Source organism: Candoia aspera, chromosome 6, assembly GCF_035149785.1.
Source record: "Candoia aspera isolate rCanAsp1 chromosome 6, rCanAsp1.hap2, whole genome shotgun sequence".
Taxonomy (NCBI): domain Eukaryota; kingdom Metazoa; phylum Chordata; class Lepidosauria; order Squamata; family Boidae; genus Candoia; species Candoia aspera.
The window spans coordinates 64,894,469-64,918,398 of record NC_086158.1 but is presented as its reverse complement, the minus strand read 5'-3'; the positions used below and the strand labels follow the sequence as shown (position 1 = coordinate 64,918,398).

The 23,930-nt window shown below is 39.3% G+C and overlaps 1 protein-coding gene across 1 annotated transcript in view; it reads left to right on the top strand.

The window, feature by feature from the left end:
• Positions 1-23,930, top strand: part of ADAM12 (ADAM metallopeptidase domain 12) — a 314,025-nt gene that overhangs the window by 63,251 nt on the left and 226,844 nt on the right. Inside the window, exon 3 of the mRNA XM_063307340.1 lies at positions 1,398-1,471. Coding sequence (XP_063163410.1) covers positions 1,398-1,471 — 74 coding nt within the window. The remainder of the gene's footprint in view (positions 1-1,397; positions 1,472-23,930) is intronic.

Below are 23,930 nucleotides of genomic sequence, written 5' to 3'. Positions count from 1 at the left end.
TATAAGATGATGATTGGAATAAAACCAACGGGATTTTCACCAAAATTATTTTAATAGCTACCTTGCTCTGACTTTACTATTATAAAATGAAAGGACTTTGGAAATGAGTAATCTGTGCCACCCTTGATTTTCGAGTTTTGTCTCACTATGATTTGTCTAATTATAGTGAAATTTAGATTAGTCTAAAACTGACCAATCCACACCATCCCCTGACCTCCCAGGACTGTTGCCTCCCCTACCACCTGAGTAAGCACACAACTATTTTCCCTGCTTCTCTGCAATCCACTATATCCAGGCTGGTGCCTTCCCTCCTCCCATGGTATCCATGTTTTATCTGCTAAAACCCAATATGAACAGAAGTAAGCTATAGAGAGTACATCAGTAAGTGAGTGTGTCAGTAATACCATAACATCTACTGAGAAAATACTAAAAGCTCTTAACACAGTGATTGCATTCTACCCTTCTCAGGCAGAGGTGGGTAGAAGTATGAGCAGATGAAGAAGTTCATTAATGTTATGTGCTGTAGCTTTTAAATGCAACATGTATTTTGGAACCCATCTTAGTCTTTCATGACTAACCGCAGAATGGGCAGGGGCTGGGAAGGGGAGACATCTAGGATAACCACATGAAGGATGTGAATGAAATGGTAAGGAACAGCATGAGGAAAACACTGACTGGTCCTGACATCACAGAAGGAAAAACAGAACAGAAAATTCTTAGTCATGGTTGAAGCATGATGCATATTATTTATGCATATATTGTGCAAATTAGAGGTTGATAAAGCACTTTGCTCTTGATGTAACCTACCTGTGGGAAAAGGCTCTACATTTCATCATGAAATATGAATTTTATATTATTTTGGGAGCAGAAGTCATATTTATACATTGGTACTTTTCTTCTAGCATATCTGTCATGTTAGATGCTTAGTATTTGTAAATGTGAATGTGTATATGCATATGCATATACACATACACATACACAAGTACTAGATTTTAATTAAGAACAGGTTTCCTGTTAAAAAGATTTTAATTAGGAACAGGTTTCCTGTTCCTGAGTACATAGTCATACAGATGTTTGTAGCAGAATAAAGTCTACCAATTCAGGCACATAACTGAATTTCTCTTTGAAGTGCTAAATCAGTACCTTTAACGTGTTTAAGGATTTCTGTGGTTGGCTAACATAAATTTAATTGTCAAGTAAAATGAATGTTTTTTGAGATGCTTGCTTCTATTTAAATGCAAAAAGAATTCTTATGAATACTACTTTTCTGTATGTTTACTTGGAATTCCGTTCTCCTGCTAGTCTTCTTACACTAAGGGCCCAATTTTGCAACCTTTATACCTGTTGCAGAGTTTCTTTTTGCTGTAATGAAACTACTCTTCCATTTCATTTTTCAGACTCACCCAGCAATGCTGAAATTTCTTATACAAGCTGAAAGTGAACAACTTGTCATCAGTCTGGAGAGAAATGAGTAAGTGGTTCTAATTTGTATTCCCTGCAGCATAGTAGTGCAAGTGAACAGATTACCGAGTTAAAATTGATGGGTTATATTTGTAATGTATGGAGAAGTGTGACCCTGTCTGCTTTCTAGCTTTGGAAAAATAAGCTCATATAACCATGTATCTAAAGGTTTATTCCATTATTTAAAACCAGATGGTGATTTGTGCAGAAATCACTCATCTCTTTTGGCCTTACTTTAAGCTTGTTTCACTTTCCCCCTTCAATAGACCTGCTCATTCACATTATGAGAGATAATCTTAGACAGGTATTACTTTGTTTTGATATCACTGCATAGTTTGGAAGGAGTTAGCCTGCCTAGGGACAATCATTAGTTGGTTTGCTATTCACTTTTTTGCAATAAAAAACTTTTAACTCTGCCTAACCTTCTAGTAGTTGGAAGGTAGGAAACCTGAGAGAAATATAATAAATTTTACCAAACCAACTCATAATCTATAATCTTGCTCATTGCAAGAATAGCAGCATAGTGATGTTAGACTTTTAGAGCCACCCATCTGTTCATCAAAGGTTAGTAAGAGAATGGCACAAGGACTTAGTCTATATTATCGTTTTTCTCTAGAATGCCAACCCTGGCACAAGAGCTTGGCCTATCATAATGTTTTTTTCTCTAGAAGGATATACATGACCATTGGCTGTGCATTTACACAATCCTTCTGGTGTGCCACCAGTCAGGAGCATTGCCTCCTTTTATGATAGAAGAGACCAATAATTTGCTTTGGGATAAAGAGGCTGCTTACTTGGTATCAGTCTGATACTCCCAAATGCCATTACTTAATTGACTGAATGCACTGACATTTTAAAATCTATACCTTTTATTGTTGGCATCTGAGGATATAGTTTTTCTCTCTGTTTACTCCAGCTGACAGACTGTGGAATCCTTGGCTTTGTAAAACTGAAAATAAAGCATATGTGATTTGCTATTTGAAACCATTGCGTCTTCCTAGACTGGGCTAAGTGTCTGCATGTTACTCTTTTATTCTTTCCTGGCTCAAGCTGTGTGGCTGAATAGCCCACCTAGCCAAGACATTGTATGGACAAACATTTGTTCCAATTAAAAATGAGAGTGAATGAACAAGATTAAAAATCTCTAGAAAAATTTATTGGTCCAGAACTCTGTCCCTAAATGCAAGCAGGTAAACAGAGTGGAGCAGAATTTGATCTCCTCCTCCCTACTTACCAGGAACAACCAGCTCAGATATATGTGCAAGGGATTCTTGAGCTACCATAAACATCAAAGAAGGAACTGCTGCCAAAGCATAGCCAGTATATGAATCTCTCATTACATACACAAAATGGGCCATATCATGAGGGTCTGGCACCTAACACTAAAATAGGAAACTAGTTACCTGAACTGTTTCAAGACTCTGTCAGAGGGAAGAAAATAGTTTCCTAACCCTAGTAGGAGGGTGAAACTGGGGTTGCAAATTATACATCTGTTAACCTTCCCCTTGGCCCAACTACATAACAAAAGTGGAAGAGAGAGTTTTTAATATAAGATATTCTTCCATTTCTCCAGCATTTTTGGTAGGCATAAGCTAGTTCAGGAAGTAATAGGGAAACTGACATTTTTCTGCAAAAACCTTAGCACTGATATGAGCATGGGAGATAGTTTTACAGTTTTAAAACAAAAACCACATCCTCTGCCATTTCATACATTTAAGAAGTCGAACCCCTTTATCTCCCACCACAATTCCTATCCTCCCTCAGGAAGGCAAATGCTGGCTGGACTTTCTGCAAAAGGTTATTCTACAGTGGTTTCATAAAGGAGCAAATCACCCAGATTGGCTCCCAGCAGAATCCCCTGAGATTCCTTATACTGCTAGAGAGACCAGTGATGTTGCTAGGAAGTTGAAAGGCTGGGGTTTAACATTTAAAATACTAGATTTTCCTGCAAACAATAATTTCTCTTGGGAAAGATGATCCTCTGGAAACTGGCAGTGTAGCTGTCCAACGTTTGCCATTATAAACTACGTTAATTTACTGTCCCCAATCTCAGTCACTACATCTTATGAAATGTAACATGGCCTATCTATTGTCCCTTTGTCTGTGATCAAGATGTATTTCTTCACCTTTGGTTGTTTGTCTCTACTGATATAGTATGAGGCTATCATCCAGTAGTCCCTCAGGGAGAGTCAGTTTGTTTTTAATATATCCAACACTATTTTCAGGCTTCATGCTATATATAGACAGAATTCTCAGAAGTGCTTTTCATCAATCAAATGGTTCAGCAGTACCTAATTTACAGATAGCAGTTTCATAATTTTGTACACAACATTCTGAAGATAAGAAATGGGTCCCTGGTTGATAATGCTAAGAAAGCATCCTGTGCGGGCCCAGATCTTATAGTTGACAAGGGGTCAATGAAATCTGCCTTAATGGAACTATAGTGTCCTCTCAATCCCCAGAACTCCTAATTTCTCTTGCAAAGTTCATGACTATTGCTCAGTATTTTCTTCTTCTAAAAGTCCCTGGTGTGATGCAGTATTGCACCCTATTTTTTGTAATAAGACTGCAGCCCTAACCTTGTTAGCTCTGGTAAGCTGTATGGTATTAATGTCTCAGAAGGTATACACAAGATTATGCTAATACATAATTAAATTATTTAGGTGAGATTTTAGCTCACTGTCATGCCATAGGGGAAATGCCAAAGTTCAAATATGTGCATTTTACTAAGGGTATATATTCAGAAAAGAACATTAAGTGGGAGAGGAAAGATCCTAAAGATGATCTGCCTGATGGCATCACCTTAAGGTAGATTTGTCATACATGGCATCCTCCATAGTATTGATTAGTGACTATGGGAATTGAAATCCAGCACATCCCTGGAGAATATCAGACTGGGAAAACTGGCTTGAGTATTGGGACTCAAGGAACAGGCAGTACAGTCTGTTATTTGAATTGTACTTATAGATTTTTTTTTCAAATAAAAGTTGATTCGGAAAATACTTTGTTTGTATAATACATGAGCTAAATCAGTAGGGGAAAAAAATCTTTCTCCTCTAAAGTTTGATCAGTTCAGCTTGAAATAATCTTCTCCCACAGGGCCAAAATCACCTACCACAGTGCTTTGGTCCTTAAATGTGGATGGTGGACAGACTGTGCGTAAATGCACCATACTAATTACAGTTATGGCTACCAAGACACTGTATATATAAAATGGCTAAGACTATATTTATCTGAAAAGAATGGTAATTTTTTCTTCCCAGTTTATTTTTATAATTGGAGGTTAATCTTACTGTCATTGATAATAGAATAGTGGTGTTAGACCCTTTTTACTCTCTGATCCCTCTCTCTGTTTACCAAGTAATCTCTCTTTTATGAAGATCATCTTAAATTCAGAGTAATTTTCCTATTGCATAAATAGATGGGATCATCATATATGTATACTCATCAGTATTCAACTACAGTTCCCCATTAAGTCCATATTCAGTAGCATACCTAAGGTTTGCCTCCTGGTGAAATGCCTCTGAAAAGTAGCAGTTAAAGTGGATTCATTATTTATGAACTGATAATGTATACTCTTCCATTCTCTAATGAAGCATAAGATGATGGGTTTTTGAAGAATGCATTTTTGCATAAGAAATGTAAATTGACTCTTCAAAGATGTTGAAATAACTTAAATAAGTGTGCTTGAGGTGTGAATAGAATATGAAGACAAACACCTTTGCAGCTTCTGAGCAAATATACTGAATCAAAACACAGGCATTTAAAATCTGTGGGTCATGTTCATTGCATATTCCTGCTGTAGAGGATTCCAAATAAAGAGTGGCATTTCAGATTACAGCTGAGAGGAGTCTTTCACCTAAGCAAGCATGAACTGATTAACAAAACTATTACTGATTTTGAAAATACATGTTACTTTTTAGGTGAAGAAGTATAGATTCCTGTCTGCAGAATTTAGATTGCGATCACATTTCTTCATTTTCATCTGAATCACAATGGAATTAAATAGAGTCTTTGGCCTTCAGGTATTTAAAATGTGTTGGAAACACTTGCTGAACAAATGGCTATTCAAACTTTATCTATCACCAACCTGTTACAAAGAATAGAATAGATTAACCTTCTTTCTACTGATCAGTAGGACTATTCAAAGCATAGAATGTTGCATGAGTGAAACAGCCTTCTTGAAGCTGCAAAGTCAGTGCTGTCAAGTCAGACAACCCCATGCAGAGTTGTTTCTCCTTCTCCATCTCCTTCTCCTCCACCATCACCATCACAATCACCATCTACCATTAAGATGTATTGCCTGGAATTTATCAGCACGTATAACATAGTTTTGAGGTCATTTTCTTTCAGAAAGGGATGCATTTGGCATATCAACCAAATCTGATAAAAGGTCTTCCTGGCCATTGCCTCAATTTGGGAGCCAGAGATTCAAGTCTTAACAGTATCCTCAAACTGCTCCTTTTGCAAGAGTGCAGTCCCATTCAGACTACCCTGTCTCTGAAATTATGGCCCATCACAATGAGTACTTTGTCTTGTCTGGATTTGATTTCACGTTATTTTCCCTCATCCAGCCCATTACTGACTTGTTTTGTTGTTTATTCGTTTAGTCGCTTCCGACTCTTCGTGACTTCATGGACCAGCCCACGCCAGAGTTTCCTGTCAGTCGTCAACACCCCCAGCTCCCCCAGGGATGAGTCCGTCACCTCTAGAATATCATCCATCCATCTTGCCCTTGGTCGGCCCCTCTTCCTTTTGCCTTCCACTCTCCCTAGCATCAGCATCTTCTCCAGGGTGTCCTGTCTTCTCATTCTGTGGCCAAAGTATTTCAGTTTTGCCTTTAATATCATTCCCTCAAGCGAGCAGTCTGGCTTTATTTCCTGGAGGATGGACTGGTTGGATCTTCTTGCAGTCCAAGGCACTCTCAGAATTTTCCTCCAACACCACAGTTCAAAAGCATCGATCTTCCTTCGCTCAGCCTTCCTTATGGTCCAGCTCTCGCAGCCATATGTTACTACAGGGAACACCATTGCTTTAACTATGCGGGCCTTTGTTGTCAGTGTGATGTCTCTGCTCTTAACTATTTTATCGAGATTTGTCATTGCTCTTCTTCCAAGGATTAAGCGTCTTCTGATTTCCTGACTGCAGTCAGCATCTGCAGTAATCTTCGCACCTAGGAATACAAAGTCTTTCACTGCTTCTACATTTTCTCCCTCTATTTGCCAGTTATCAATCAAGCTGGTTGCCATAATCTTGGTTTTTTTGAGGTTTAGCTGCAAGCCAGCTTTTGCACTTTCTTCTTTCACCTTCATCATAAGGCTCCTCAGTTCCTCTTCACTTTCAGCCATCAAAGTGGTATCATCTGCATATCTGAGATTGTTAATGTTTCTTCCAGCGATTTTAACTCCAGCCTTGAATTCCTCAAGGCCAGCTTGTCGCATGATGTGTTCTGCGTACAAGTTGAATAGGTAGGGTGAGAGTATACAGCCCTGCCGTACTCCTTTCCCAATCTTAAACCAGTCCGTTGTTCCGTGGTCTGTTCTTACTGTCGCTACCTGGTCGTTATACAGATTCTTCAGGAGGCATACAAGATGACTTGGTATCCTCATACCACTAAGAACTTGCCACAATTTGTTATGGTCCACACAGTCAAAGGCTTTAGAATAGTCAATAAAACAGAAATAGATGTTTTTCTGAAACTCCCTGGCTTTTTCCATTATCCAGCGGATATTGGCAATTTGGTCTCTAGTTCCTCTGCCTTTTCTAAACCCAGCTTGTACATCTGGCAATTCTCGCTCCATGAACTGCTGAAGTCTACCTTGCAGGATCTTGAGCATTACCTTACTAGCATGTGAAATGATTGCCACTGTTCAATAGTTTGAACATTCTTTAGTGTTTCCCTTTTTTGGTATGGGGATATAAGTTGATTTTTTTCCAATCTGATGGCCATTCTTGTGTTTTCCAAATTTGCTGGCATATAGCATGCATTACCTTGACAGCATCATCTTGCAAGATTTTGAACAGTTCAGCTGGGATGCCGTCGTCTCCTGCTGCCTTGTTATTAGCAATGCTTCTTAAGGCCCACTCAACCTCACTCTTCAGGATGTCTGGCTCTAGCTCACTGACCACACCGTCAAAGCTATCCCCGATATTGTTATCCTTCCTATACAGGTCTTCTGTCTATTCTTGCCACCTTTTCTTGATCTCTTCTTCTTCTGTTAGGTCCTTGCCATCTTTGTTTTTGATCATACCCATTTTGGCCTGGAATTTACCTCCGATGTTTCTAATTTTCTGGAAGAGGTCTCTTGTCCTTCCTATTCTATTGTCTTCTTCCACTTCCGCGCATTGCTTGTTTAAAAATAATTCCTTATCTCTTCTGGCTAACCTCTGGAATTTTGCATTTAATTGGGCATATCTCCCCCTATCACTGTTGCCTTTTGCTTTCCTTCTTTCTTGGGCTACTTCTAGTGTCTCAGCAGACAGCCATTTTGCCTTCTTGGTTTTCTCTTTCTTTGGGATGTATTTTGTTGCCGCCTCCTGAACAATGCTGCCAACTTCTGTCCAGAGTTCTTCCGGGACCCTATCTACTAAGTCCAGTCCCTTAAATCTATTCTTCACCTCCACTGCATATTCCTTAGGAATATTAGTGAGCTCATATCTAGCTGATCTGTGGGTCTTCCCTAATCTCTTTAGTCTGATCCTAAATTGTGCAAGAAGCAGTTTGTGATCTGAACTACAGTCAGCTCCAGGCCTTGTTTTTACCGACTGTACAGATGTCCGCCACCTTTGGCTGCAAAGGATGTAGTCAATCTGATTTCGGTGTTGTCCATCTGGTGAAGTCCATGTATAAAGCCGTCTCTTAGGTTGTTGGAAGAGAGTGTTTGTTATGCAGAGTGAGTTGTCTTGGCAAAATTCTATCAGCCTATGTCCTGCTTCATTTTGTTCTCCCGGGCCATACTTACCTGTAATTCCAGGTGTCATTTGACTGCCCACCTTAGCATTCCAGTCTCCTGTGATGAAAATAACATCTCTTTTAGGCGTGTTGTCCAGTAGGTGCTGCAGATCTTCATAGAACTGCTCTACTTCAGCTTCTTCAGCATTTGTGGTTGGGGCGTATATTTGGATCACTGTGATGTTAGATGGCTTGCCCTGAATTCGAATTGAGATCATTCTATCGTTTTTTGGGTTGTATCCAAGCACTGCTTTAGCCACTTTACTATTAATTATGAAGGCTACTCCATTTCTTCTGTGGTCCTCTTGTCCACAGTAGTAGATCTGGTGGTCATTTGATGTGAAGTGGCCCATTCCAGTCCATTTCAGTTCACTGACGCCCAAAATGTCTATCTTTAATCATGACATCTCACCAATAACCACATCCAATTTGCCCTGGCTCATAGAACTTACATTCCAGGTTCCAATGGTGTGTTGATCCTTAGAACATCGGATTCGCCATTCACCACCAGCACCCTTGGCCGCTAGCCGTCCTTTTGGCTTTGAGCTAGCTGCGTCATCACGTCTGGGGCTAGTTGAACTCATCCTCTGTTCATCCCCAGTAGCATTTTGACCACCTTCCGACCTGGGGGTCTCATCTTCCAATGGTATACCGACATATCTCTGGTTGTACTGATCCATTTAGTTTTCACGGCAAGAATACTGGGGTGGGTTGCCATTACCTTCCCCAGGGATCGCATTTAGTCTGACCTCTCTGTCATGACCTTCCCGTCTTGGGTGGCCCTTCACAGTTTAGCTCATGGCATCATTGAGGTGCTCAAGCTCCAGCACCACGACAAGGTAACGATCCTTTGCTGAGAGCATTACTGACTACAGGTAGATATTCAGTGGAACTGCACCATTTCCTGAAGAGATCACAGGAAAGTAGATCTGCCTGTCTTCAGCATGCTTACAGCATTCAGCCCCAAATCTCCTGATTTCTCCCCCTCTAATTTCATCAGATATTGAAAAGCAATAGAAACAGTATAGAGGCCTGAGAAACATGGTATAATAGTTTCTACTTTGAAGAGCAATTGTCTCCAAGAAATATATCCTTAAATTTGCCTTAGAGATAAGAACTGAAGCACTAAAAAGCTGTGCCCTGTATTCTCTAACCCCTCAGATGGTTCAGAAGGATACTGTGGTCAATTTTATAAAAAAATGCTGAGACATCAAGAAGAACCAACCAAGTTATGTTCCTTCTGTTAATTCCTAAAGAACATCCATCAGGCTGACCCAGTTTCAAGCCTATATCTGTGCTCTTGACTAGACCTCAAAGGACATAACTCTGTTTTATTATCAAGTTGATGGTTTCTTCTTTCTTCAACTTTTTTTTCAAATTGTCAGACTGACAAAATTAAGAGTTCTTTGGTTTCTTACAATTTGCAGCTTATATTTTCATTTGTAACAAAAATTAAAAACAGTTTAAAGTAAGCATAAATATAGTCTGATTAAATTTACTTTTGCATTGAATCAATATACCAAACCTGATAATTGTATGAGTAAATCAAACTGTCTTTCTCTATATATTGTATTGTTTGATCTTAAAACAGCATAGTGAACAGATCAGACAGTGGCATAAACATAAACACTCAGTGTATTGCAGTTTTTCCAAAAATGATACTATGCTCCTGCCAAAAGAAAAAAGAAAAAAAAATGTTTACATGGCTTCACAATTTCCAGAAATTTTACACTTCTCGTTCAGTGAGGTATGAATTTGTGGATCAAGTCAAGCAGAAAAGAACTGTTTCTTTACAGGACATATCACCACAACATAAACTTTGAAATGGATTTGATGCTGAACCTTAGCAGACTGTAATCATATCTTCCACTTACACTCCAGCCATTTACCTTGCTGCTTTAATAGTTTATTTGTGTACCTGGGGCCATCTTTGAAGCAGCTTAGAGAGGGCATTCAGTAGCAATTGGGTTGACTGCCCAAGCAGGCTTCTATTGCCTATACCACCAGAATCACTGGTGAAGCCAGCCCCAACCCTTTTCAAGGTAATTTGGAATCCAGCAAGATCCAATGACCTTTTGGGGAAGACCATCTTAATAAGCCCACTGCCCTTACAGAAATGAGTTGTAGCCATTAATCCAACCCTAACCAGATGGTGATCCATCTATGACAGGGGGAAACCTCCCTGCTTAGATCTCTCTCTCTCTCTCTCCCTCCCTCCCTCTCTCTCTCTCTCTCAGACTATGTCAGCACCTGTTTATTCCGCGGTAATCAGTACAAAGTCTGAGGGAGCCATCCTTCTTTGCCTGGAAAAGCACTGGGGCAGCTAAGGGGGAGTTAGCTGGCTCAATGAAACCTCTTTCCAAGTTTTTGTCTATGAACTCTCTGAGAACCTTTTTCTCAGTTTCTGTCATAGCATACATTTTTGGTTTGGGCAGTTTAGCTTTTGGGTCAATTTCAATGGCACAGTCAGTTTTCCTGTGAGGAGGCAGTTGGTCACATTCTTTTTCATCAAACACATCAAGAAAATCAGAGTACTCGGCTGGAATGTCTGATTGTACATCAGGTTTTCCCCCTGGAATTTGGTTGAGGAGTATCCCAGCCACATTCCGTCCATTTTGTGGTACAGTCGATGGGTTGCTGGCCCAATCTTTAAACAATAAGGCGCCAGACTCCCAGTCTATTTGTGGTTTTCTACTTTTTAGCTATGGGAGTCCCAAGATGATGGAGTAGTTGGCGATAGGGGCAACAATGTGTCGCCTTCCCCGCAAGTCTGGTGATGCCACTCTGGAGAGCTGGGTCGAAATCTCCGCCAGGGGGTATGCCACGGTTTCAAGGGTTTTTGACACCTGTTGCAGCACCACTTCCATAGCAGACATCCTCGCCTCCAACCCCCACATTGCTTGTGGTGTCCCATTGTTGTCTGTCACAGTCCCACAGGACCCCGGGCTCAACACCCTTACTTGTGCCTCCAAAGGTGAAGGGGCTCTTCCCTCTTCTTCCTTGGCACCAGATTGTGAAGGTCCCATCTGTGGTTCTTCTAATATTACGTCTGGAGTCTGAGGCTCTCTCACAAAATCGAGGGTGAGAAGTGTGCTTTCCAACTCTGTAGTATTGAGCTGGGGTTCCATCTCACACTCACTGTCCCCTCTCCCGGAGCTCTCTTCCGATTCAACTTTTTCTTCTTCCACCTTGGCGTACAGCACTGTCCTCTCCGATGACGGCAGGGGTGGTGGCTGCTTCTCTCGGGATTTTCCGTGTTTCAGCATGATTCGTTAACTCTCAGCTGAGTTACTTTCTCAGGAAGAGTTTTCGAAGACAAAGAGATTCGCAGCTTAATGTCAGCACCTGTTCATTCGAGCATTCACAGAATAACAGTCAGGAGGCTGGGATCCTTTAACTGTTTTAATGAAGCGAAATGAATAGTACAGAGGTAAAGCTGTGAATGAAGAGTTCCAGCTCAAACCTAGATTTAAAACTACATTCCCTTAACTGGTTCCCTTTCCCACAAAAGTATGTAACCGCCCCCCCCCCATCCAGGTGGTGTTTCTGGTGTATCTCAAGCTATTGTCCTTGATGTCTCCCATCATGAAAGTGTAGCCATAATAATACACTGTACACTGCAACTTCACACCCCCTCCCATCTGGCGACACAGAGTCAACACCATTGATAAGGAAATGATGGCAGATGCTCCAATAAGGGGTTCTGTGAATCCTTTGATTGTGGGGATCTGACAGACTAAACTTTATTAACCAATATGACTTTCTTCAGAATAACAATTAATTGGGCTATACTATGAGGTTACAAACCTACCTAGCATACTAAAACACTATAGCTAGATTCACACATTGTAGTAAGCCATCATGTGGTTGATTTTTAGATCAGTGTAATGTGCAAATGTGGTCTGTGGTTGTCTCCGTTAATCCGCATGTCAACACTTAATTTAGAATTTGCAGGTCGGATACCAAAGAAAGAGAACACCAAAGGAGACACCAGGTTGGTGGTACATCTTAACAAAGGTTTATTAAGAAATGCACCCAAATACTTGCAGCATCAGGAGGATACGACCCCAAACAGCCGGGTGAGTCCAAATGGTGGGGAAGGTTCATATTCCAGAACTCAACTCACAAGGAAGCTGGGAAAAGTGGGTAGATCTTATAGCCATTTTTCCTCACTTCCCTACCCTTTGGAATCCTCACCACAGTTCTGGGATGAGTATCAAGGGGAAATTAATGTTTGTATTTACATGCATTGAAAAGGAAGAGATTAAGCAAGTACACAATGGGAGAATATACATTAACAGGAATACTCTTGAGTACACAATGGGGGAACACTCATTGAAAGGAATGCCTTGGCGCAGGCTGCTTGCTAAGCATGCTGGCTGCTGCAAGCCTGGAGCCACTTAAGAAAGCCTTTAGGGTGAAACTGATTGGGTCTTTGTATTTCTCAGATAGCAGCACAAGCTGGCCAAGGGTGCTAATTAACCTGTGGCTAGCACCTTTTAGGGAAGTGCTGTGCTGAAGAGCAGCTCAGGAAGAGACAGCTTGTCTAAGCATTCTTTCCCTTCTGGTAGGGGGAGGGGGAATTCAGGAAGGTGAAAAGGGTAAAGGTAAAAAATACAAAAAATACAAGTTAGGCAGTTGACATAGGACAGTGGGTTTTTGAGCAGAATACCATAATTTGAAACCAGGCTTGTTGGTCTCTTGGTTGTAATTAGCAAATAAATATTCATGGTTTGTTTGTGGTTTCCTAGCTTATTCATGGTTTTGTTTTGTTCCCTGCCTAAGCCTCTAATTAATCCACACAGGTACAAGTTGTTACAACAACAACAACAAAACAAAGCCAGGAATTATTTGAACAAGTAATGTACTCATTGCAAGACTGGTATGTCTGCAAACAAAATTCTTGGTTTATGTGTAAATACAGGTGGTAGGATTTATTTGTAATGTGTATCCAGTTCCTGCTCAAATAGTCATAAAATCTCTGTTACTGGAAGATACTCAAATATGGTCAATCTTTTCATGTGAAAAAAGTGATCTTTTGTGAGGATGTCTTCCTAATTCCCAGTATTCTATAGCTATTTCTTTTAGTCTTTCCCCTACTTTTATGTAAACTGATAGTTTTGGTTAATCTCACTGCTTTTCTTTTAACACTGTTAGCTGGAATAACTGGAATAACCTATTTCCAGTGTCATTTAAACTGCCAAACTCTGTGAATAATTTGACATGTTTATTATCAGTGTCTAGAAACATAAATGAAAGAATAATAAAAGCAAACAACAAAAATCCTGTGCAGAAAAATAGGACCTCCCAGAAGTATCTTGCTGATATAATGTATTGCTATAATATAGCCACAAAATATTATAAATTGCTCTCTCTATTGCTGACTGAGTTGTTTTCATCTGTGAACCCTAGAACTAGCAGCTGTGCCATAGTATTTCAGGGAAAGTTGACAACTGGAGTTGCCCTTTAATTAAAATAAACAGTTGTGTTTTCAAAAGTTGCTGTCCACTGTTGCATCAGTGCTAATATGTGTAGAGTCAACCGTTTTCAAGCATCGTATTAATGTTTGTGCTTTTATTCTGTCAAAATTAGTTCTGTAAGAATTCTTTTGCATACCATTTTGAAAGTGTTGTATGAAAAAGAGCAAGAGTCTCTAGTGGTGCAAGTGGCTGATGTAGACTCTGGAGTTAATGGCGTTGTTTCTCTCTTACTATCAAGCTAGCTAGTAATGAAATTTAATGGGTGCATTCCTCCCTCTTAAATGTAGTGTTATTTACTTACTACTAATTTTCCATTCTGGCAGTGTTTGTGGGTTCTATTGCTCATTCTGAGAGGAACCTCCTGAAAAATTTGTCTAGTCTGTACCACTGCATCTTCCCCAATGTATGTGCTCTCCAGATGTGTAAACTTCAACTCCCAATTTGGGAGTTAAAGTTTACACATGTGAACAGCACCTAGCATCAAGAAGGCTGGTGTAGCATATATTACATTACTTAAGAGAACAATGTCTGCACTGAACAAGAAGATACCTTTGCTGTTCAAAGTAAAAGTATCCAGCTATTTAATAAAATGATTGAATTGGAAAATGTTTAAATATTTGAAAAGGAAAATATTCACAAGATTGATATTATTATGTGTGATTTGAATATGTAATATATTCATAATGTGTCTTCTTTGTATTGTATAGGTCTTTGTATGTATAGCAACTAGAGTGTTGGACCATGATTAGGGAGATTTGAATTCAATTAATCACTAAGTAACTGGGGAACTTGGTCTAGTCATCCACTGTTTTACCCTGAATATCTTGGGAAAAGGGTAGGTTACAATCAGCCACAAGTGAAAATAGGAGAGGTTGAAATAATTGGCGACAGAAGAATAACTGTGGAGAGGAAGTATCAGAATGTGTGAAATATGTTAAAGAAAACAGATATTTGGTCTTGTCCTTCACGTCAAGAGCTACTGTGTTTGTTAAGAATAGTTTGGGACTGAAATATTTCAGTTTAGCAAATCCTCTTTGTAGCTCTCTTAAGCTAACATGTCTGAGGAAGCTACAACATTTCAGAAGAGCTAAGATTTCGCTTGAAAGTGCTGGTGTACATGGAAACATTCCAATGGTATTATTTTGGTTTCCAAAATATTGGCAAATACACAAGGAATATCTCCAGCTGGGGACAATGCTCTCTTTGTCTATGGCCATTTTCTCACTAGTGATTTATAGTGCCTTATAACATCATCCAACCACTGCAGCCCAATATAACAGTAATGAAAGCAGGCTTTATTGCCGCAACAATGGCAGAGTGATGCTATAGTATGCTATAAATCACTAGTGAGGAAATGGCCTTTGGTGCATTAGTCATGTAGCCAACGTTTGAATTATCCTATTCACCATTTGATCCTAATACATAAAGCCTCATTCTTACTGCAGATTCAGCTTAAAACAAGTTGGTAACTTCTATAATTAGGTATGCATTTGTGATGGACTGATCAATTGTAAAATAGGTTTATTTACTGGCTGCAATTAATTAAGCAATTGAAATATGTTTATTCTTTGTTCTGGTTGATAAGCATATTTGAACTAAAATTAATCATGTTTCATAGTTATGGCTGTAACCTACTTTCTACCAGTGGAAGGACAGTTGGAAAGTTAATGTTTTTAAGGAACAAATCTTCCTTGCATACTAAATAGGGGGTAATTTATATAGATAATAAATAAATAAATGTTAGTGTTTTAAATGAGTAGAATGAAAATAGTGAAAATAGAGAGTCTGTTATTTCCATCAACTTCCTAAAGGGAAAATCTATCAAATTAATACAATTGCAGGTATTAACACATTGCTGTGGGAATACAGTTGCTGTGAAAATGTGCTGCATTTATTTTCCTATCCTTGATTATACTTTTATCTATTATCTCAAAGTTTCATATGGATTGGAAATTACTGGTTGAGCCTGCTGTCTTGCTTGCAACAGTGAATAGAGGGAGAGGCATTGGAAATGGATAGTTGGGAGAATAACTGATGATTGAAGATTAGCCAAAATACTCCATATATGAATTAGTTTTACTTTAGGTGAAAAAAAGCTTACTAGCTTTCCTTTGTTACTTTACAAGTTTCTCCAGTAACTTAAAGCTTTTCCCACAGTGGAGGCATTCCCAACAATATGTGTGTTGACAGGAGAAAAGATCCTAGTTGATGGACTACTTGTTGATGAAAAAAAATCATCCTGCCCCCCAATAATCTTGTCTTACATTTCATCTAATTTATAATTACTGCAAATATCAGCAAATGGTTGAAATATAGGTCAAATATAGGTCGAACAGTAGTTGGGTAGTACCTTTACTTGGATCAAACAAATAAAATAAATAAAATAAATAAAAACAAATAAAACAATAAATAATAAATAAATATAAATACAATAATAAATAATAAATAAATAAATAATAAAAACAAAAGAGTGTGTACGTGTCTAGTTATATTCTTAACAGCCTACTAATTTTGTTATTTCCAGAGGCTTGATGTGTTCTATGCATTTGTTGAAGCAGGTACTAGTTCACATTCATGTATTGTATGCCTCAATAAACTATCAAAAAACGATATTGTTAAGGTGAATATAAAAGGTGAAGTCCCAATATCTTCCTGTATGGTGAAGAACTTACTGTATTCAATGGAATCTATTAGAGCCATGTAACCTTTCAGATTTGATCTCCAAAAGGTAGTTTAGAGTGTGTGAGAGAGTATGAACATAGCACCAGCCTACCATATCATAATCCTGGGAAAAGAGCCAATTGCTTTTAAGTTATCGCAACTAGATGCTACATTCTAGCTTCTGCATGCTCTTAAGCACCTTTTGAAGATCAAACCTGAAGCACTGCATAGCTCTACTACCTGTGTGTTAGCATTTTGTGTTAATATGTTTTTTACTACAGATTAAGGTTACTATGGTAACTAATCATTTTGGCGGGGTGAAGAGGTTGAATTTAATTGCCCCCTTTTCACGGTTTAATGGTTGCATTGCCTAAGGGAGGAACATGCCTGAACTTGTTTTAGTTTCAGTTTCCCTTCTGTGTAGGCTTGCAGAGAATATGCAGCTGAGAGAAATCTCTCCTCTCAGCAAACAGCCTTTAAATATGTTTGTTTTCTGTAAATAATTTTATTTTTATAGAAATGTCTGGTGTGTGACTTTTCTGATCTCTCCTGGGCTTTCTAGCACTCGCCAACATTTTGGGGGTGTACCATCAGGGTTAGGGCCAACTAGAGAAGTATTCTTTTGGTCTTATATTTTTCATTCCTTTTTATTAGTATATGATTATTGCTTCCTTAAACTAAAATTCTCCTGTGCTGGTGAAGGAAGCAATGAACTGAGCCAAAACGAATTTGCTTTTTTCCCTCTCAGTGCTAAATGCAAGATTAACATAAATCCAGAGCTAATGTAACATAATCATTTATGAAGATAACATGAAAAAATGAAAATTCAAGTACCCCGGAGAAAAGGCAGGATGATGCTGATGCTGATGATGACCATTCTTATATAGGTCACAAACAAATTGTGGTACATCTTATAGCATATAGGAAAACATTTCAATCTTGGGCTAGCATCTTTTGAACAAAATAGGCCAGGCAATTCTATAGTCCCAACAGTCAGGCTCTGTCGTTTCAGAAGCTCAGCAGTAAATTTGACAAAGGAAATATGGTACTGAAAATTAGGTAAGAGAGAGGTGAACCACTAGGGATTCAGGCCATATGTTAACCCTAATTGTGAGACTTACGGAATCCCTTTTGATAAACGGATGGTACAAGAAAACTGCTGCGCTACAGCTAAAATAGGCTTAGCATGATTTAACACAACAGAAAAACCAGAGGTGTGAATCACTGCTGAAATGACAAGCATGTGAAATCTTCAAATATGACTAGACATATTATGTGGGAATGTGATTAATCAGTCCTGCATCATTTTCTTCTTATACAGGATGCTTTTCCTTTCCTATTTAATGAAGATTGTGCCAACATAAATATGAAGAACATACCCAAGATGCTGTGAAGAATTATCAGATTTCTCGTTTGGATACTCTTGACTTGCTTTTGTGGATTTCTGGCAGTCATATAATTATTTCATATTGCATGTCACAATTTGGAGCCATCAGTCATGGTGTTGCAAGCTTCTGAGATGTAGCTTTCATTATCCGTATTGTGAGGTGTTTGTGTATATGAGTTGTGTACAAGAGAGGAGGATCAGGTACATGTCCATGAACAATCCAGTTAATTTGATTCAGTCAAATAGTACCAAAAAGCTATGGAAGCAAATATACATCAAAGAATAGGCAAGCCCGTTGTTAACTTTCCCCAGTTTGGTGTCTTCCAATGTGTGAGGATTTCAGCTTCCAGAATTCTCAACCAGAAAATCCAGTGGGGATCACAAGTTGGTGGGAAATTCTGGGTATTCATAGTCCCAGCACATCTGGAGGGTATCATATGGGCAAAGCTATCATATTATTTTAAATGTTAGTTTAAATGTGACTATACCAGTTACCTCCAAACTGTGTGTGTCCGATTTATATAGCAAAGGAGGCAGGGATGGGAGTGGTGAATTTCATAGTTCCTTGCTGTTTGTATCATAAATTCCTTTCCTAAACAGCTGTATTCTGTTATCTGAACTTGGTCTGCTTAAAAACAAAGCTCCTGAGGGCTGGGTTATAGGAAAGGTTCCACATTCTCACATGCCTTATCCTCGTGGCTCTTTAAAGGAATGATTCCCGTTTATTTATACTGGGTCAGGACCACCCAAATTAAAAGAAATGACCCTGCTGTTGTCATATAATTTGCCTCTAAATTATATTAAAGCCAGGTACGTGCTGTTAAGCAGAGAAGAAAATGCCCCAATGTACAAGCATCTCTCCTTTACAAGACAGTTACTATGTTTAAAAGGGATTTTCATTCAGCCACAGTTTTGTTTCAAAATGCTGTAACACAGGAAGTGATGTGATTGCTTTTCTTTCTTTTAAAAAGTCATGTAAGCTCATATTTTTCAGGAAATTAACTGACTATAATGCTTTCTAAAGCCTTGGATTTCTATTTCATGCTTATATTGTGATAGAACCTTATAGTACCAAATGGATTTCCTCACTCTGTGAGTCCAGATACTTGACATTTTCCCCATAATGGCTCTAAATCAGCAAAAAGATTTGTAAATATACTTTCAAAAGCAGAGTTGAACCTGCCCTTATTAATTATCTGCTGGATATTTTCAGTTTGATTCATTGTCCCTGGGGCCCAATTTTGTTGAGTAAGATAGATGACAGTATGTTCTTCTAAAACTTCTCTCCTTTTCCATACAACCTTTTGGCATATGTTCAGGACTTAAAAAAAAAAGCAGTTAAACAAAACATTTTGCCTCATCTATAGGCTTTGTAGAAGAGACTGAATCATACTGCCTGGACAACACATTTGGTAGAGAGAGATTCCAACTTCTTAATTGCCTTGTTCTATGGTCAGTGTTGCCCTTGAAATGTAAAAGGCCATACAAATAAGCTCCACCTGCTTTTAAGAAGGATCCTCCAAAAGTCCAGTTATCCTTCAGAAACAAATAGTCTTATTTGTCCATGAATATATGTTATATAGTGAAAGGTTAGCATATCCTCTAAATATTAGAAAACGAAGTACATATTAAGTGACAATTTCCTTTGTTAGAGTAGTAAGAAAAATAAACAACCTACTTTCACACAGGTGTTTTGTTTTTTCCACTCTCCTATTAGAAAATGTAACTCTTAAACCCAATTACATGAAACAGAGTTAAACTGTTTGCTGATAACAATCTTGACGTTCAGACGGGCTTAATTATTTTCTCTCTGTGGAATATTGTACTATTGTAACTCGGTGCTTTTGTACTTTCCTTTTTTCTTTGATCCTGTCTGCCTTTGTATGTTTCAATTGTGGTTTTAGTTCTTTCTTTCTTTCTTTCTTTCTTTCTTTCTTTCTTTCTTTCTTTCTTTCTTTCTTTCTTTCTTTCTTTTTCACCAGAGCAATCATATTATGGTGATTCTATAAGCCTTGTGTTGTTTGTCCTCTAAGCTACTGTATATGTTTGTAAGTGTGAGTGAATGAGTGAGAATGATAAACCTTGACTGAATATTGGTAGCAATTTATTTTCTTCGGTAGAGCTTTCTCCCATTTTCAGAGATGTCTGCAGGTCAGAAAGTCAAAATGGCAGCAACAGCAGTGTGATTGAAGCTCTGCCTGTTTCTCTCTTGTGCACAAAAAACACTATTGTGGTTGCCATCTTGACTTTTTTGACAATACCTTGCGAGCACCACTACTTCTTCCTCTCCCCTAATTGCCATAACATAGCAAGGTCTTTTCATTTCAATAATTATCAAAACTGCACATTTATTAAGGATATTATTTGGATTTGTAATTTCTTTCTTAGATTGAAATACATAGTGTATCAGTTGATGTAAGCAGGATTTGGTCTTCCTTAAAATGAGTCAAATACAGGCTCTGGAACACAAGCTTTGCATTAAAAAGCTTATAATTCTAAAATAAAACTAACTGTAACTCATGCTTGAGATGCTTTACTAGAATACCAAATAAACACCTTTGTTGTTTATTCGTTTAGTCGCTTCCTACTCTTCGTGACTTCATGGACCAGCCCACGCCAGAGCTTCCTGTCGGTCGTCGACACCCCCAGCTCCTCCAGGGACGAGTCCATCACCTCTAGAATATCATCCATCCATCTTGCCCTTGGTCGGCCCCTCTTCCTTTTCCCTTCCACTTTCCCTAGCATCAGCATCTTCTCCAGGGTGTCCTGTCTTCTCATTATGTGGCCAAAGTATTTCAGTTTTCCCTTTAATATCATTCCCTCAAGTGAGCAGTCTGGCTTTATTTCCTGGAGGATGGACTGGTTTGATCTTCTTGCAGTCCAAGGCACTCTCAGAATTTTCCTCCAACACCACAGTTCCAAAGGATCTATCTTCCTTCTCTCAGCCTTCCTTATGGTCCAGCTCTCGCTGCAGTCAGCATCTGCAGTAATCTTTGCACCTAGGAATACAAAGTCTTTCACTGCTTCTACATTTTCTCCCTCTATTTGCCAGTTATCAATCAAGCTGGTTGCCATAATCTTGGTTTTTTTGAGGTTTAGCTGCAACACAGCTTTTGCACTTTCTTCTTTCACCTTCATCATAAGGCTCCTCAGTTTCTCTTCGCTTTCAGCCATCAAAGTGGTTTCATCTGCATATCTGAGATTGTTAATGTTTCTTCCAGCGATTTTAACTCCAGCCTTGGATTCCTCAAGCCCAGCTTGTCGCATGATGTGTTCTGCGTACAAGTTGAATAGGTAGGGTGAGAGTATACAGCCCTGCCGTACTCCTTTCCCAATCTTAAACCAGTCCGTTGTTCCGTGGTCTGTTCTTACTGTTGCTACTTGGTCGTTATACAGATTCTTCAGGAGGCAGACAAGATGACTTGGTATCCCCATACCACTAAGAACTTGCCACAATTTGTTATGGTCCACACAGTCAAAGGCTTTAGAATAGTCAATAAAACAGAAATAGATGTTTTTCTGAAACTCCCTGGCTTTTTCCATTATCCAGCGGATATTGGCAATTTGGTCCCTAGTTCCTCTGCCTTTTCTAAACCCAGCTTGTACATCTGGCAATTCTCGCTCCATGAATTGCTGAAGTCTACCTTGCAGGATCTTGAGCATTACCTTACTGGCATGTGAAATGAGTGCCACTGTTCGATAGTTTGAACATTCTTTAGTGTTCCCCTTTTTTGGTATGGGGATATAAGTTGATTTTTTCCAGTCTGATGGCCATTCTTCAGAGTTTTCCAAATTTGCTGGCATATAGCATGCATTACCTTGACAGCATCATATTGCAAGATTTTGAACAGTTCAGCTGGGATGCCGTCGTCTTCTGCTGCCTTGTTATTAGCAATGCTTCTCAAGGCCCATTCAACCTCACTCTTCAGGATGTCTGGCTCTAGCTCACTGGCCACACCGTCAAAGCTATCCCCAATATTGTTATCCTTCCTATACAGGTGTTCTGTATATTCTTGCCACCTTTTCTTGATCTCTTCTTCTTCTGTTAGTTCCTTGCCATCTTTGTTTTTGATCATACCCATTTTGGCCTGGAATTTACCTCCGATGTTTCTAATTTTCTGGAAGAGGTCTCTTGTCCTTCCTATTCTATTGTTTTCTTCCACTTCCACACATTGCTTGTTTAAAAATAATTCCTTATCTCTTCTGGCTAACCTCTGGAATTTTGCATTTAATTGGGCATATCTCCCCCTATCACTGTTGCCTTTTGCTTTCCTTCTTTCTTGGGCTACTTCTAGTGTCTCAGCAGACAGCCATTTTGCCTTGTTGGTTTTCTCTTTCTTTGGGATGTATTTTGTTGCCGCCTCCTGAACAATGTTGCGAACTTCTGTCCAGAGTTCTTCCAGGACCCTATCTACTAAGTCCAGTCCCTTAAATCTATTCTTCACCTCCACTGCATATTCCTTAGGAATATTAGTGAGCTCATATCTAGCTGATCTGTGGGTCTTCCCTAATCTCTTTAGTCTGATCCTAAATTGTGCAATAAGAAGTTCATGATCGGAACTACAGTCAGCTCCAGGTCTTGTTTTTACCGACTGTATAGATGTCCGCCACCTTTGGCTGCAAAGGATGTAGTCAATCTGATTTCGGTGTTGTCCATCTGGTGAAGTCCATGTATAAAGCCGTCTCTTAGGTTGTTGGAAGAGAGTGTTTGTTATGCAGAGTGAGTTGTCTTGGCAAAATTCTATCAGCCTATGTCCTGCTTCATTTTGTTCTCCCAGGCCATGCTTACCTGTAATTCCAGGTGTCATTTGACTGCCCACCTTAGCATTCCAGCCTCCCATGATGAAAATAACATCTCTTTTAGGCGTGTTGTCCAGTAGGTGCTGCAGATCCTCATAGAACTGCTCTGCTTCAGCTTCTTCAGCGTCTGTGGTTGGGGCGTATATTTGGATCACTGTGATGTTAGATGGCTTGCCCTGAATTCGAACGGAGATCATTCTATCGTTTTTTGGATTGTATCCAAGCACTGCTTTAGCCACTTTACTATTAATTATGAAGGCTACTCCATTTCTTCTGTGGTCCTCTTGTCCACAGTAGTAGATCTGGTGGTCATTTGATGTGAAGTGGCCCATTCCAGTCCATTTCAGTTCACTGACGCCCAAAATGTCTATCTTTAATCTTGACATCTCACCAATAACCACATCCAATTTGCCCTGGCTCATAGATCTTACATTCCAGGTTCCAATAGTGTGTTGATCCTTAGAACATCGGATTCGCCGTTCACCACCAGCACTGTTGGCTGCTAGCCATCCTTTCGGCTTTGAGCTAGCTGCGTCATCACATCTGGGGCTAGTTGAGCTCATCCTCTGTTCCTCCCCAGTAGCATTTTGGCCATCTTCCGACCTGGGGGTCTCATCTTCCGATGGTATACCGACATATCTCTGGTTGTACTGATCCATTTAGTTTTCACGGCAAGAATACTGGGGTGGGTTGCCATTACCTTCCCCAGGGATTGCATTTAGTCTGACCTCTCTGTCATGACCTTCCCATCTTAGGTGGCCCTTCACGGTTTAGCTCATGGCATCATTGAGGTGCTCAAGCTCCAGCACCACGACAAGGTAACGATCCTTTGCTGAAGAATAAACAGCTTATCAGTAGGTAATTTTAAACAGATCTGTGTTCCTTTACTCACACCATCCATTTTTCCTTGGACAGCATGGATTAGCTGATGTGTACATAAAGAAAATAGGGAGGTAATAGCCCCTCTAGTATGGCGAGTGCATGCTAAAAAAATCCGGTCTGACCCAGCAAAATTAAGTTAACTGGAATGAATCTTCATCATGAATCATTAGAAGAGTTGACACTTTGGCTACAGGATGAAAAATCTTGATGAAGGCCAGTTGTAAAAGCACAACCTGGTGTTTAATAAATGGATCATGATGACTCGTGACTTTAGTAGATGCTTTTTTTTGTTGTTGCAAATGTCAGG